We start from the raw sequence: 16,944 nt of genomic DNA on the forward strand, positions 1-16,944 counted from the left end.
ATTCATGTTCATATTCATTGTGAAGAAAATACTTTCTCGATAGGCTTTGTGCGTAGAAATTATTTTCTCTGGTGAGAACATGGAATAATATTTGATCCTTTAAAAGCAGGGTCAGCAACCTGTGCCTGCGGACCTGGCAGGACTGAGTAGTTGTGACAGGGACCATATGGCCTGAAAAGCCTGAACTCTTTATTCTCTGGCCATTTACAGAATAAGTTTGCTGTACCCTCCCTTAAAGCACAGAAAGGGAGTGAAACCTTCTTTTCTGCAAACTGAAAACTACAGTGAAGTTCTCCTTTGTATAGAAGAAACATACTCTTCTATAAATAGGGAGAGCTGAAGGATGAGATGAAATTCTTAGAACTTCTCCTTTGCTTTCCTAGATGATGGAAGCCTCTTTGTATGACAAAATTATGGACCAGCAACGTCTTGAACCAGAGTTCTTCAGAGTTGGCTTTTATGGGAAAAAATTTCCATTTTTCTTAAGAGTAAGTTAAAACACTATTTAATTTGCTGTTATACTTCCAAAATAGATATCCCAGTCAAGGAAACTAAGATGTTTAATGGCATTTTGTCCTTTTAGTACAATAACATCATGAGATTTTTCCTTTAACTTTTTAGTGTGCAGACACCGTACTAAATCTAGGATACCTTGTTTTGAATAATTTCCCAAGCTATCAAATAATGATTTGATTTTTCTTGCTAAATTTCTAAATTCACTGTATCTTATGAGCCATCTTTGGTAATTATAGCTGCTCCCCTGTGTGATTGATATTTACTCTTCTGTTCTGTCTGTGATTTCCATAGAGTTAGCACTAGAGAAAAATGGCAGGTGATGTCACGTAGAAACTCCCTCCAGAATCACGTGAAGAGCCCAGTTAGTGGTTTTGTGAAAAGGTAAATGTCACCCAGCCAAGAGATCCCATTTATTGCTAGTACAAACTATTTCTGCCAAGGAAAATCTTCCAGACATTCAAAAGTACCTAGTGGATCATAAAATACTTGACTCTGTTCTTACCATTTTTTACATTGTGTCAAGTCGTATGTTACACGCTTGAAGACTTACCTTAACCCTTCAGGGTATAACATCTTACTTACACTTACTTATATGAAAACACTGGTTGGGAGAGGAAATGTACCTCCCCAAGTAACTAAGGAGAAGTATCTGGAATAATTGAGTGAATTCATTACAAACTTTAGATCTCAGCATACAAATACTTTGGTATTTGTGTTGCCCCGCATCCTGCTTTAACTGCCAGCACATATTAATAAATATAGGATTGGGGTACTTGGAGGAGGAGAGAGAGGAGAAAGATTGGACTGCATTATTTGTTTAATAATCATTAACTTAGCTCCCTTTTAGAATGAAAGTTTTATATGTATTTGTTTATTCATATATTTACATATAAAGTTTATATATATATATATATATATATATATATATATATACACATATACACTAAATATAGATCTGGAGTCCAAAATATCCAAACACCATAGGCAAAAATTCATTTTAGTATTACATCGAGCACACACTCAAATGACAGGTTGATTGAAATGACCATGTATTTCTGCCATGCAGACATAAGTAAAAAAATAAGTAAAAATCTCCTTGTTGGGTTAAAAGGGAATCTGCGTGGTAGTGTACGTGGTCACAAGGCTGACTCTGCAGATGGATCTAAGGACAAAGGAAAGCTTGATTCTGGATCAAAACCAGACAGGTTTAGAACACTCTCTCACTTTGAAAGACTAAGTTTTGAAAGTGGACATTCTAGGCCCGGGCTGTCATCAGCAACCCCCTGCCCAGTGTACATGGCTAGGATCCAGGTGGTGAGTAGAAGGGGGACAGTCTGGCGCAGAGGGCTGGAGACCCCACAGGAGGGTCCAGACGTGACTCTGGTGCAGCAGACCCCCTTCCTTTCTCGGCTCAAAATCAGGCAGAGTAAAAGATTACTTTTTTTTCCACATCATACTCAGGGCTAATTGATCTGTTACATACAGTGGGTACAGTGTTTATGAGTCATAATATTGCCTACAAAAGTATTTTAATTTCTTTTAAAGATCAGAAGAAAAATGAATTTTTTTGGTTGAAGAAATCGTTATAATGTCTATTAAGTTGTATATTAGACATTACATTATTATGTATTTATTTGTCCCTATACCAAATCAGTCAGTATGATTTTGTTTTAAGATTTTATTTATTTATTTGACAGAGATATATAGAGAGAGCACAAGTAGGCAGAGAGGCAGGCAGAGGGAGAGGGAGAAGCAGACTCTCCACTGAGCAGGGAGCCCAACGTGGGGCTCGATCCCAGGACCCTGAGATCATGACCCGAGCTGAAGGCAGCCTCTTAACTGACTGAGCCACCCAGGCGCCCCTCTCAGTATGATTTTTAATAAGTTTTTATAGAGGAAGGGGCCCATAAAAGTCATATTGTAGCCCTGATCAAATTCTGAGTTCAGCTAGCAAGTGCACTGTAAAGTGTCCTAGATGTTCATCTTGTAAATGAAACTGTGATAATTAAAAGTGTAAAGTTTTTTAAAAATCAGAAGAAATTTAGGAGCCACAATTTTAAAGGGGATTTAGCAAATTAGAAAACTATATTGGCTAATAAAAGAAATTTTGTTAGAAAGTCAATTAGAAAAATATCAACCTATGTTATTAGTCTTTTCAAAACAGCTTTTCTAGATATAAATGGCATTTTCTTCAAAATGAAGAGAAGGGTCACCCTCTATTGGTTTCTAAAGGGCACCACACCCTTTGGAATCATGAGGCTGGGCCTCTTTTTAGGAAATCATATTCTAGTCTGTCCTTCAATTAAAAAAAAAAAAGCAAATATCAACATTAAAAATTTACTTGTTGATCAATTCCAAGATAATTTTTCAAGCTGCAGTAAATTAATACATTTACGTAAGTATATGATCTGAGTAGTTTTTTTACCCTCCTGAAAAACTGACAATCTCTTTATGCACAGAGTATCTCTGAGTAGAGGTTTGTCTGAGGAGAATGACCAAGGTCAAGGATGAGAGAGAGATTTACTTTTCATTGTATGCTCTGTACTGTTTAGGATTTTTTTTTTTTTTTACCATAGATCTGTATTTCCTTTTCAAAAGAAAAAGACAATAAAAAAAATTTAAGCATTAACAAATGTGACCCAGTAATTCCACTCCTAGGTATATACTCAAGAGAATTGAAAACATATGTTCCCACGAAGACCTGTACACAAATGTTCATAGTAGCACTAATCACTACTGCCAAAAAGTGGAAGCAGCCCAAATAACAATCAACCGATGAATGGATAAACAACATATGGTATATCCATGCAATGGAATATTTAGCAGTAAGAAAGGAATGAAGTACTGATATATGAACCTTAAGCATATCATGTTAAGTGAAAGAAGCCAGTAACAAAAGACTACATGTTGTATGATTCCATTTATTTGAAATGTCCAGAATCAGCAAATCCATAGAAACAAAGTAGATTAGTGGTTTCAGAGGCTGGGGGGATGTTGGAGGAAACGGAGTGATTGCTGATGGGTACGAGTTTCTCTTTGAGGTAATGAAAATGTTCTCACATTCAACAGTGGTGATAGTTGGTCTGTGAATATACTAAAAACCTTCAAAAGGGTGTCTTTTATGGTATGTGAACTATATCTCAAAGCTGTGATTAAAAAAAAAATGTATTGATGGGGGAAATGCTTAATTCCTTTTAATTTCTTGACAACTCCAATATCAGTCCCCAAATTTATTTTTATTTCAGAATGACTTCTTAACACCGTTGAATGATTATATGCTTAGAGTAACCCCTGATTTTATAAACTGCTGTAATAAGTAAGCAGTGCCTTAAAAAGGCTGCAGTTATTAGAGTACTCGGATATTTATTTGGGGACTTCTATAATATGCACCATATATGTATATATATTTATATACATACATATATATACATATGTAGTCTTATTTTATCAAGCAAATTTATTATCTTTTGAGTAGAATAAAAAATACATAGCATCAGAAGGCATACCTTCTTTTATCTAGACAGTTTTAAACATGGGATTGTGTGGGGGTCCTGATTTCTAGGTAGTCTGTCTTAGCCTGTGTTACCAAAGGATCGTGATTTGGGGGTTTATGAGGAATTGTGACAGGCTTTCAGAGTCCACTCCCTGCTGTTTCCTCTGCAGCTGCTTTTTCTCGGCTGCAACCCTCAGCCCCCTGCCCCTGGCTCAGATTTCTTCCTTAGGGCATTTTGTGCAAGCATAGGAACCTCATCAGGCTGAGAAATGCTGAGAACCTTGGGCCTTAGCTAGTTCCCCCAGACCACGAACCACTCCCTCTTTCTCGTAAAGGTCTTCAGGGCATGTCACCCACAACCTTTTGTGGTCCCAGTAGCAACTAGGAGTTTTTTCTGGCTGTAGAGAGCTCAGGCCTTGGTCCCACACCTGAGCTTGAATACAGTACACATGGACAAAGTGCAGAAGGATCTTGATCCTCAGTCCCCAGTTCTAAAATGGGGTGGGATGTGGGAGGGACTACCTCTCAGGTTTAGTGGGTTAAGTAAGGTATGTACAGAGTGCCTTGTCATTGGCTGTTTTAAGCAGTGGGAACTTCATAACCATTAAGCTGGCAGAGTTCCCTCTTACCTAACCTGACCAGTAAGCTGCTTTATTTTATTTTATTTTTTTAAGATTTTATTTATTTGACAGAGCACAAGCAGAGGGAGAGAGAGGGAGAAGCAGGCTCCCTGCTGAGCAAGGAGCCTGATGTGGGACTCGATCCCAGGACCCTGGGATCATGACCCAGGCCGAAGGCAGCCGCTTAACCGACTGAGCCACCCAGGCGTCCCCAGTAAGGTGCTTTAAAGAAACCTGCCCACCTTTCCAGCTCTCTAGCCTACCTCAAGGATAACCTTCACCATTTTTACCTGAACGAGATACAGTCCCGGCCCACAGAGTACTTATACATCTTATAAAACAAAACAAACGAACAACAACAAAAAAAAAAAAAAAACAGGAAAAAAAATGTATCCAACATTCGGCAAGTCCCTACAAACCCTAAATCTCAGTTTGGGCCAGTAAACAAGATTCTTGGCCACAGGAAGCTGAGCTGAGTTGGTGATGGCAGAGAAGTTTCCTGGGCCAGCCTTGCTGAGAGCAGGAGTACAAACAGGCTCAGTCTTCCTTTCTTCCATGCCGGGATCCAGTGTGGAGGCCCATCTCTGTGGCCTTGATAAAGAATGCAATAAAATGCATTTTTAGAGATCGAATTTACTTTCTTTTCCTCCCTATTGAGACTTTATCCACTAAACTCTGATACCCAGCTTATATTAAAAAAAAAAATCTTTAACACATGTGCTCATCAGCATTTAGAGGGAACATGATTGCTTTGTTTCATGTTTTGGTGCTCTGAGAATCCGATGCCTCTTTGCACCTTAGCACACGATCCGGGAGGAGGGGCACGTGCTGGGGCCTCTGACCAAAAGCAATAGAGAGGGAAGCTCGGGATCCTTGCCTCGCATTTTTCACATCTGGGCAAATTTTTCAGACTGTTTTTGGGGGGTTTTGTTACAGTGTATGGATGTGAGGCATGTGCTCACTTCCTGCCACGGTCCTCTTTTTTGGCTTCTTTCTGTAAGGAACGCACTCAATTACATGGCTCTCTTTTGTTTGTTTATTTCACCTCCAGAATAAGGAGTTTGTGTGTCGAGGGCATGACTACGAAAGGCTGGAGGCCTTCCAACAGAGAATGCTGAATGAGTTCCCCCACGCCATCGCTATGCAGCATGCCAACCAGCCCGACGAGACCATCTTCCAGGCGGAAGCTCAGTGTATCCACACCTAGACGGGCTGCATTGCAGTTAGGGCCATTGGCCGTTTGCTGCAGAGTGTTTTCCTGCAAGGTTGTTCAGCCTCTGGCCCCTTTGCCATGTTCTTTCTCTCCCTCTTTCTCACTCATCTTGATTTTAGCTTAGCTCCTTCTGAACAGAATTGTTCTAGTTACTATCACAATGTCAGTTGAAAGGAAATCCCTTAAGGATTCTGGTAAAGAATTTTTTTTTCCTTTTAATTAAAACTTTTCTATATCTCCACCCTGCTTTTAAAGCTCCTTTTAGTGATTTCCCTTAGAATAATTTTCCTCCAACATATCCTGTGGAAACTGCTTCAGTTGGAGGAAATAATAGCATTATATTTCCTGGCACATATCATTCACCCCCTTTTCCCTTGATATTTTTATTCTGGAAGGAAGTACAGAGAAGGAGGTACCTTAGTATCTCTGGGGGATTCTTAGCCATGGCATTTTGGACAGCCTTTGATGATTGCTGTGTAATTGACACTTTCATTATCTAAATACAAACAACTCAACTGAAATTATCCAGGCACTAGAAACAAAAGGAATTCACCCCAGCACTCCTTTGTGAATGCTTCTGTCTCCTCCCAACACTTAAGATCTTGAGAAGACAAGAAACTCCCATTGATAATCACGGATCCCATTTCAAAGTAGAAAATAAAATGCAACAGAAGCAAGAAATTACATAAGGGAAAAGATTTTGCTATCCTTCTTTGAATGAGAAGAGAAGAAGGTAAATATACAAGTAAATATGATACCCCTTTATTTTTTTAAATTTAAATTCAATTAGCCAACATATAGTACATCATTAGTTTTAGATGTAGTGTTCAATGATTCATATGATACCCCTTTAATGTAATTTTTTAAATATCAACTACAACAACACTCTGCTTATCAGTATAAGATTTGGGAGAGTGATACCACAAGTGTGGGAGGGCTGGAGACACAGAGCATCACACAGGTAAATATAAATCACTGTCAGAACTGGTTATTGTCTTTGGTCATGGTTGCATGGGTATTTATACATTATTTTACAAACAAACATTAGTTAAGAGGGGCTATGCTTGGAATGTCTCTTAAGGATTAGAATAATACAATTCTGAGTACCTAAGATCCAAGCCATTCCCACCCACCCCCTACCAAGAAAAGAAAGAAGAAAAAAAATCAGTGATAAATTCACACGTTATAGACATTTTAAACAGATACTTTGTCAGAATCACCTCCCTAAAACTAGTTCAAGGCCTGTAGTTTGAGAAATGATTTGTCATGAACTGAGTTCTTGGCCCCTTCTTGACATTTTTTAAATGACTTCGACCCAGTGGAAACACCAGATTGTTTACCCATTCTCTGCTCACTGCCACAGCTCAGCTCAAGCCAGATTTCCATGGCGTTTGCCAAGTCGGGTTTCCTCCTTGACTTTTTAATCCTAGATTTGCAGATCTATGCCGTGACTCCCATCCCGGAGAGCCAGGAGGTCCTGCAGAGAGAGGGTGTTCCGGACAACATCAAAAGTTTCTATAAAGTGAATCATATCTGGAAATTCCGCTATGACAGACCATTTCACAAAGGCACTAAAGATAAAGAAAATGAATTCAAGGTACCGTGCAGTTCTTATTACATACGATTTCCCATGAGCTCTTTGGAACAAGCCCCTCGATAAGTATTTATTTAGAATAGAGTCAAGTGATGGAACCAGAAGGGACTAGAAACCATTGAGTCTTGTTGATCTCAAACTCAACTGTATATCAGAGTGCCATGGGGGTGCTTTTCTAACCAAGCAGACTTCTTAGCTCAGGAATCCTGACTCAGTAGGTCTGAGAGGAAGGCCTGGAATCACCTTCTTTGTGACAATGCTGGTGGTCCTTAGACCAGTCTTTGAGATGTCACGGTTGAGCTCAGCCTTCTTATTCACTCATATTGAACCAACGGTGGGGACCACAGGATATTTGTTCTCAGATAGTGTGCAGTGAGTAAAGAATGCTTAACCGACAGGGCAAATGAAGAATCTGAGACAGGGAACAGTTAGGTAGACTGCTGGTACAGTGAAAGATTTCTGTGTGATCTTCTGCTTTTTCTTGTTAGAATGGTGTGTCATTAGGACTTCTGAGAAGACACCGAGTAAAAGCCAACCATAGACTCCTTACATGTGCTGAGTCGTCCATTCTCAGTAGTTGTAATAAGCCTTGCCATCCCAAGCTCTCTTGGACTGTCTAACAGCCCTACTGGGGGATTGTGCCACAGATACATTATAATCTCTTCTTTCCTTGATAACAGTGACAAAGTGGGACCAGATAGATCCCCGGTTAGTCAGTATCCCCCCCCCCTACAAAACTGACCTATTACTGTGGGTTAATTGGCTTAGCTTCTTTTATCACAGAGTCTCTACTTAAGCTGGGAAACGTCCTCCTAACACTATTAGCAGTGATCTCTGATGTTAACTGTCCTTGTCACCTCTGCCTAAGTGTCAGTTCCCAGCGCCCACAGCAGTAGCTCCAGGAATGGGGCACAGCCGGGCGATCAGAAGGGGAAGCTGGGGTTGTTCTGCAGTGTCACGATGGGCCTCCACACAGGGCAGTCCTCTGTGCAAGGAGATCCGATGGGTTACCTATCAAGGCAAAGAAACTATTGGAAGACAGTACTGGGATGTCATTGAAAAGATCCATGATCATTTCTAGTCCTTTTGGATACTTACATTTTTCTTTGTGTCCCACAAAACCAATTCACGATCATTAGTTTATGATACAGCTTTCGTTGCGGTTGGTGACACTGAATACAAAGTCTGAGATCTGCTGGAGTCAGGCAGGTGACTTGCTCAAAGTCACATTCTAACTACCCGGAGACCCTACACTACAACCCACACCTTCCAGTACCTACTCCTTTGCACTTCCTGCTGCAGCGCATTTCCAGCTCATTTCCAGCATATTTATCAGTGGTATAACAGTCCCCCTAGAAAATATTGATAAGTCTAGCTCCTCATTCCTGTGCTTCCAGCCCTCAGCATCTGGCACCAAACTGCCCCTCAGAAGCCTCATCTGCACCGCATCCCACTCGCCCACCCTCCCTCTGGGGCTCCAGTGACACCGAACTTCTCTTCCCCATCTCCGCCGTGCCCTTTCCCTTTCTCCAGCCCCTGGCTCGCTCGCTGGCTTGCTCGCTAGGGCCTCTGCGCGGGCTGCTTCCTGCTGCCTGCAGCGCTCCCCCTCCCTCCGCCTGGCAAACTCCTACTCACTCTTCAGCATTCAGCTCACGCGTCACCTCCTCCGAGAAGTGCCGTCCTCCTCCCACAGGCTGCTCTGCCTGCCTGCTTCCTTCTGCTCTCCCCCAGCACCGCGAGCCCAGCGTTCCTTTCTCTTTGCCCTGAGCCCTTCCCTCCGTGCTCACCTCCCTGTCACCCCTACGATGCGCTCACCTCCCTGTCACCGCCGCGATGCTTCCAGCCGCCAGCACAGGGACTCTGCCATATTCATTTCAGTATATCTTGGCTGACACGAAGAAATCCTCCCAGTTTCTGTTGTTCTGGAATAAGTGGCACTATTTCAGGGATTTTGTGAAGTTTATTATCCTCTTGAGAAAAATGAGGCATAGACAGAGAAACATGGTTGACACAAGAGAAATCTGTCGCCCACAGCGGCTCTTATCAAGGCAGCTGTGGCTTCCCATGTCACGGAGGTGCTCTCCTGGCCAGGGGAAGACTCGGCTCTTGAAATACAGATCCTCCTGGATGATGGCAGTTCAAATGGGCGTGAGAAAATGTGGCGCAGTGAGGAAGTCAGAAGTTCCAGTAGGTAGAGTCTGGGAACGAGAATGTACCCCCGGGCAGGTCACATTGCCTCCTTGATGCTTAGCATCTCCCTTTTTAAAATAGAAAGGTGGAGCTACGTGATTCTTCATGGACCTTTCCTCCGTGAGGATGTTATTATTCTAAACCTGTGTTGACTAGCTGATACTGTTACCCCTTCCAGATAAAAATGGCAAGACCTTAAGGAGTGAGGGGGTTTAAATTGGAATGTGAAAGAACTAGCAAAGGAAATAACTGTGGTGTTACTCTATTTTAAGCTTGCTGTCTGCAGTAGATCATGTATTCCACACAGGAAAAAGTGTCCGACAACACAGAATGGGAATGATTAACACGACATCAGTGGTATCTTACTGTGAAGGCTTCACGAGTGTGAAGGGATTACCCACATGCTAGAAGGGATACTAAAGAAAAGCCTACAGAAATAAGCAAACCTGACCAAATCGCATGGCTAACGTTAGTCATAGCTCAGTAACTAGGAAGAAGGGACACTTGGGGACTTAATTTGTTTTGTATTCCGTAGAGTCTCTGGGTGGAGAGAACATCATTATACTTGGTGCAGAGTTTACCTGGAATTTCCCGCTGGTTTGAAGTGGAAAAGCGTGAAGTGGTAAGCATCAGAGCTTATTCTCAAGTACTTTCTCATCACAGTTGCTCACCGGGAGTCATGCCATATATTAATTGCTTCTGCTGTTGACTCCAAGTTCCCGGAAGCACACGGAGTAAGGTAGTAAATGTTTATGGTATTGACCCCTGTGACCAAGGCTTGGAGGGGAACGTGACTGTTCTCCTAGTCCGGCCAGCAAGAGGCATTCCTCAAAAAGAACTATGACTACAGCATGGAAACCCTGCAGGCCCTTGAGTAAAAGAGCTGGAATTCAAATGACTGTAGGCCAGTGGGAAGAGGTTCTCTACCTTGTCTTATTTAATCATCATACCGAAACTATGAGGTATGTATCCCTCTCCCTCTTTTTACAAGTTTTAACCAGAAGTTAAAAGCCTTTGCCAGAGGTCTCACATCAAGACGTTGAAAAAGGATAGACTCAAACCCAAATTTTCCTGCCTCGACAGCCAGTCCCAGCCAGCTCTTCGAGCTCAGTTTCCTTACAGGCAGCCTGAGGCTAGCGCAGAGTTCCAGTAGCTCCGTGCTGATCCTGGTGGCAGTAGAAGGGAGGCGGCTGTGTGAGTCTCACTGAGCCGTCCTGGATGAACACCAGCTGGAGACCGTTGGGTGTCATTCTATGGAAACCACAGCACGCAAGAACCCTTCAGGTTGTAAAACAGGCCCCAGCTCCAGGCCCGAGGTCTGGGTGCTGACAGCAGCTGTATCGGGGAGAGACCTGGCCTGCTGCCTGTGTCGCTCCTGGGCTAGCAGCACCTTGATGGCAGCCCTGCAACCAAGCAGCATCCTTCTCCCTCCCTTGCTACATCCATCAGGACTGAAGCCAGCCCTTTGATTGCCGTAGTCCTCTAGCTGATTGAAAAAGTGACGATTGTGAAAATATCATTTAACTCCTTTCCTATTTAGGTAATAAGCCACTCTGTCACTGAATACGTAAGAGCAGCTCCTGCCCAAATGGTCTTCCCAAGAATGGCCTGTCCTACCTGAAATCTCACTAAGCGTTGAAACCACTCAGCTTATCATGTTTGATTAAGATAAGGATTTAATGGTGTTTTCCTTTTACAGTGCTAAAAAATTCACATGGCTTCCTAAAGAAATGGAACTGGGCGCCTGGGTGGCTCAGTTGTTTAAGTGACTGCCTTCAGCTCAGGTTATGATCCTGGAGTCCCGGGATCGAGTCCCGTATCGGGCTCCCCGCCCAGCAGGGGGTTTGCTTCTCCCTCTGACTCTCTTCCCTCTCGGGCTCTCTGTCTCTCATTCTCTCTCTCAAATAAATAAATAAAATCTTTTAAAAAAATAAAGAAATGGAACTCAGTTCAGTAGACTGCCTCAGTGTAGTCCTATTCTTGTAGGGTCTGAGTCAAGGGTCCCCAAAACTGGTTGCTTACATGGTATACCCTGGTGCCTTCCATGGAAGAGTAGAGGCTGCTAAACAGTCTCAGAAAGTCTTATGCTTCATGCTGAATGGGCCCAACCCACAGAAATGTTCTTAGTCATCTATCCCTGCATTAATGATTCAGAGAGCCTTTTCAGCTACTTACTACCCAGAGCATTAAATTCTCTGAGGCCTCACCAATGATCCTAACCTTTGAAATATTACCCCCTACACCCTCGTCTCACACACACACACACACACACACGTACGCACACGCACACAATACTCACAAAAAGTACCATGCTGATAATAAGCATGACAAAACATAACCTTTCAAACATCAGCTGCCTACTTTATTAGAATATATAATCTTACGTTCTTTCAAACAGAACAAATTAAATTGGGCTACTTTGTTCTCTGAACACAGCCCACTCATAACAGCCTTATGTCTTTCTCTTGTTCCCACTGCCTGGAATGTCCCCACCTTCTATTAAAATTGCTGGTTTACTGCTTCGATGCATGGCATATAAGGTCCTCAAGATCAGGGACACATAGTAGGTACTAAATAAATGTATGCCAACCTGAATTGAAATTCCTTATGTACAATGCCAAAATCTAAAAGATTCTGAAAACCAAAAGATGTTTTCCTAAATTCAGCTCCAAACTCAATTGGTAATAAGCCTAACCTGATCTGATGTAAGACCATTTATGATCTTTATGTCATTTAGTATGAATATTCTTATGTGTTACTGCAGAAATATTAATGCATTTGGTTAAAGAGAATTTCCCCGGACCCTGTTTGAGGATTACATAATAGACTCCATGTGCTGTATATATTATGTTTCTAAAATCTGAAATTTTCTGAATTGTGAAACTTCTGGCACCAAAGGTTTTAGATGAGATTGTGGGCCTTTATTCTCTAAACATGGCCCCAGAATATATTATCCCATTCTTTCGAAGATGACAATGCCTTTGAACTACTGTTTTCTCAGTAATTGTTTTTATTGTCTTGAGAACAAACAAAAAAATCTGTACTTCTTCTGGTTTATAAGTGGGCTCATTTAAAAAATTTTAAACAAGATAAAAAAACTACAAAAGAAATGTATGACGACTTTTTAAGCTCCAACTACAGATAATGAGAATAGTTTCACATGTCACATAATATCCATCAGAAAATCATGTGGCTCTACTTTCAGAATATAGGCAGAATCCAACCACTCTTCACCAGCCCCCACTAATAGCGCCATCTAGTGTCTGATTTCTGCAGTAGTGTCCTAAGTGGTTATGTGTTTCTACCCTAACCCCCTGCAGTCACCTCTGTGCACAACATCCAGTGTCCCTTTTAAATTTAAGTTGTATCATACAAAAGTAAAGAAAATATATAATGAGAGGCACCTGGGTGGCTCAGTTGGACGACTGCCTTCGGCGCGGGTCGTGATCCTGGAGTCCCGGGATCGAGTCCCGCATCGGGCTCCCTGCTCAGCGGGGTGTCTGCTTCTCCCTCTGACCCTCCCCCCTCTCATGCTCTCTCTCTCTCTCTCTCTCATTCTCTCTCTCAAATAAATAAATAAAAAATCTTAAAAAAAAAAAAGAAAAACAGTATAGTCATAGTAATTTAAAAATATATTTAAAAAAATATATATATATATAATGAACCTGATTTACCCATCATTTTACTTAAACAACTATCAAAAAGGCCAATTTTGTTTTACCAGCATCTTCCTGTTTTATACTGGATTATTTTAAAGTAAATCTCAGACATCATATCATTTCATCTATAAATATGTGTATTAACTAAAAAACATAACCACGATATCATATATTATCCCATCTAAAAAATTAAGAGTAACTCCTTGACATAAAATATCAAGGTAGCATTCACACTTCACCAAGGGTCTGTTTATTTTATGAGTTTTGGTTTTTTGTCATTTGTTGTTTGATTTCAGATCCAAATGAGGGCCATACACCGCAACGGGTTGAGAGGTCTCCTAAAGTCTCTGTTGATCTATAGGTTCTCCCTGAATTGCTTTTTTGCCTTACAATTTGCAGACTGAACCATTGGGGTAGTTTATTGTGTTTCTTTGTCCCTCTATTTTTTTGTAAATTGGCAGTTAGATTTAGAGGCTTGATACGATGTTGTTATTTGGGATTTTTTGTTTTTGTTTTTGTTTTTGCAAGAGTACTTCATAGGTGGTGTTACAAGCTTCTGGTTGTGTCTTTCTTGTAGCTGTGTTGGCAGCCACTGATGATGACGGCCCTAATCTATTAGGTATCACAAAATGGTGATATTTTATCACTCCTTCTTTGTTTATTCATCGGAACACTTCTATAATGAGAAACGTTTCCTCATCCACTATATGATTACCCTGAGGTATAGCAAAGGAAGAATAATACCCTACAAAAGTGACCAGAGAAGTTTTTCTTTGGTTTTGGTTTTAGTATCATTAGTAATTCATGGACTTAAGCACACTTGTTTTTTTTAATCCATTGCAGTTATTACTCTTATTAATTTTTCAAGTTGTTCCATTTTGCCCATTGGGAGCCTCTTCAAATTGACTTCTGAGTCTTTTTGATAGCATCCCAATAGTTGCTACAGAGCTAAAACAAAGGACTGGATGGTCAAATCAGCAGGAAGCTTTCCTAATAACTTAAGGCAATCAAGAGCCTCAGATGAAGCAGAGAGACATCTGAGACCTCAAGCCTTGTCCTCCAGGTCTTTCTTTCCCACATCAATAATAACGTGGAATAGATGGAGTCTCTAAGTAAGATTCACAAGATTCCTCACCCAGGGAGTAAATTTACATTATGAAATATTCCATTTTATACTGCAGAGAGTTAGAAAACGTTTCTGGGACATTCTGTAGGAAATCATGTCTCCTGGCTTCTGGGTGTTACTAGTATAAGCAACTCTTTAGCTGAGGACACAGATACCATCTCTTCTCCCTGGCAATTTGTCTGTTTCCTTGAAGGTGCAATTGACAAGGGGATAAGACCCAATCACCTGCCTTCTTTTCTATTCCCCAAGCATATTTATTCCTCCATTAAAGAGAGTGCATGGATCACAGGCCAACTGCTTTAATGTCTTCCTCCCAGCTGCCTTCCTGGCTCCCCGGGATGACTAGGTACCCCATGCTCACTTACACACCCCTTGCCCCAGACCTTAAAGCAACCATTTCTCCAATGACTCCTTCTTTTTAGTGGTAAGAGGATTTACAGATCACAATCTGGGGGCTAGATGAAGATAATTCCTCGATGAACATTTTTTACACAATATTCTTTGCACACTTCTTTGACCATCTCCTTAGAATAATTTCCCTAAAAGTGAATTGATCTATCAAAGAGTCGACAGTTTAACCTTTGCTTCATGGGCCAACAATGGCATGTACCAATTTATTTCCTGTCTGGCAGGGATAACTATTCTTGGGGATACCCATTTTCCCAACAACCTCTCCAACACTGGGTATTATTTTAATCTTTCCAAATAACAGAAAATGAAAATGATCATACTAGGGTTGATTTTTTTCTTTTTGGCATTTGTTGAATGCTAGATAAGAAGATATATTTTCGGGGCATCTGGGTGGCTTAGTCGGTTAGGCATCTGCCTTCGGCTCAGGTCATGATCCCCAGGTCCTGGGATCAAGCACCACATCAGGATTGATCGGGGGGAGTCTGCTTCTCCCTCTCCCTCTGCCTCTCTCTCTCAAATAAATAAGTAAAATCTTTTAAAAAAAGATATATTTTTATATATTTATTTACAGTTTCTATTTATTTTGTGAATGCACTGATTATTCCCTCTGGTTTTCTTTAGTATTTGAGAAATATCGATAATTAGTCAGGAATATATGTGGAAATATTTCCCCAAGTTATTATTTGTCTTTGGCCTGTGTTTATTGCATTTTGTTTACTTTTTTTAAAAAGTAACATATGATACATTACTGGTTTCAGAGGTAGAGGTCAGTGATTCATCAGTCTTATATAACACCCAGTGCTCATTACATCATGTGCCCTCCTTACTGCCCACCACCCAGTTACCCCATCTCCCCTCCCCACCTCACTCCCCTCCAGTAACCCTCAGTTTGTTTCCTATGATTTCCTAAGAGTCTCTTATGGTTTGTCTTCCTCTCTGATCTCCTCTTCTTTTATTTTTTCCTCTCTTCCCCTGTGATCCTCTGTTTTGTTTCTTAAATTCCACATATGAGTGAGATCACATGATAATTGTCTTTCCCTGATTGGCTTATTTCACTTAGCATAATATTCTTTAGTTCCATCTACATTGTTGCAAATGGCAAGATTTCATTTTTTCATGGCTGAGTAGTATTCCAATGTATATATATATATATATATACCACATCTTTATCCATTCATCTGTCGATGGACATCTGGGCTCTTTCCATAGCTTGGCTACTGTGGACATGACGGCTTTAAACATTGGGTTGCAGGTGCCCCTTCGGATTGCTATATTTGTATATTTTGGATCACTACCTTTGATTCTTTGGAGTAGATACCTAGTAGTGCAATTGTTGGGTCATACAGTAGTTCTATTTTCAACTTTTTGAGGAATCTCCATGCTGTTTTCCAGAGTGGCTGCACCAGCTTGCATTCCCACCAACAGTGTAGGAGGGTTCCCCTTTCTCTGCATCCTTGCCAACATCTGTCGTTTCCTGGTTAATTTTAGCCATTCTGACTGGTGTGAGGTGGTATCTCATTGAGGTTTTGATTTAGATTTCCCTGATGCCGAGTGACGTTGAACACTTTTTCATGTGTCTGTTGGCCATTTGGATGTCTTCTTTGCAGAAATGTCTGTTCATGTCTTCTGCCCATTTCTTAATTGGGTTATTTGTTCTTTGGGTGTTGCGTTTGATAAGTTCTTTATAGATTTTGGATACTAGCCCTTTATCTGCTTAGACATTTGCAAATATCTTCTCCCATTCTGTCAGTTGTCTTTTGGTTTTGTCAGTTGTTTCCTTTGCTGTGCAAAAGTTTTTTATCTTGATGAAGTCCCAGTAGTTCATTTTTTGCCTTTAGTTCCCTTGCCTTTGGGACGTGTCTAGCGAGTAGTTGCTGTGGCTGAGGTCATGGAGGTTGCTGCCTGTGTTTTCCTCTAGGATTTTGATGGATTCCTGTCTCACATTTAGGTCTTTCATCCATTTGGAGTCTATTTTTGTGGATGGTGTAAGAAAGTGGTCCAGTTTCATTCTGCATGTGGCTGTCCAATTTTCCCAACATCATTTGTTGATGAGACTGTCTTTTTTCCACTGGATATTCTTTCCTGCTTTGTCGAAGATTAGTTGACCGTAGAGTTGAGGGTC

At 41.1% G+C, this 16,944-nt stretch overlaps 1 protein-coding gene across 1 annotated transcript in view; it reads left to right on the top strand.

Moving 5' to 3' along the window:
• The window catches only part of DOCK4 (dedicator of cytokinesis 4), a 427,515-nt gene that overhangs the window by 385,737 nt on the left and 24,834 nt on the right, over positions 1-16,944 (top strand). Inside the window, 4 exon segments of the mRNA XM_032401750.1 lie at positions 384-488; positions 5,681-5,822; positions 7,273-7,439; positions 10,162-10,248. Of these exon segments, the coding sequence (XP_032257641.1) occupies positions 384-488; positions 5,681-5,822; positions 7,273-7,439; positions 10,162-10,248 (501 nt within the window).

Source organism: Phoca vitulina, unplaced genomic scaffold (genome assembly GCF_004348235.1).
Source record: "Phoca vitulina isolate PV1807 unplaced genomic scaffold, GSC_HSeal_1.0 scaffold4, whole genome shotgun sequence".
NCBI lineage: Eukaryota > Metazoa > Chordata > Mammalia > Carnivora > Phocidae > Phoca > Phoca vitulina.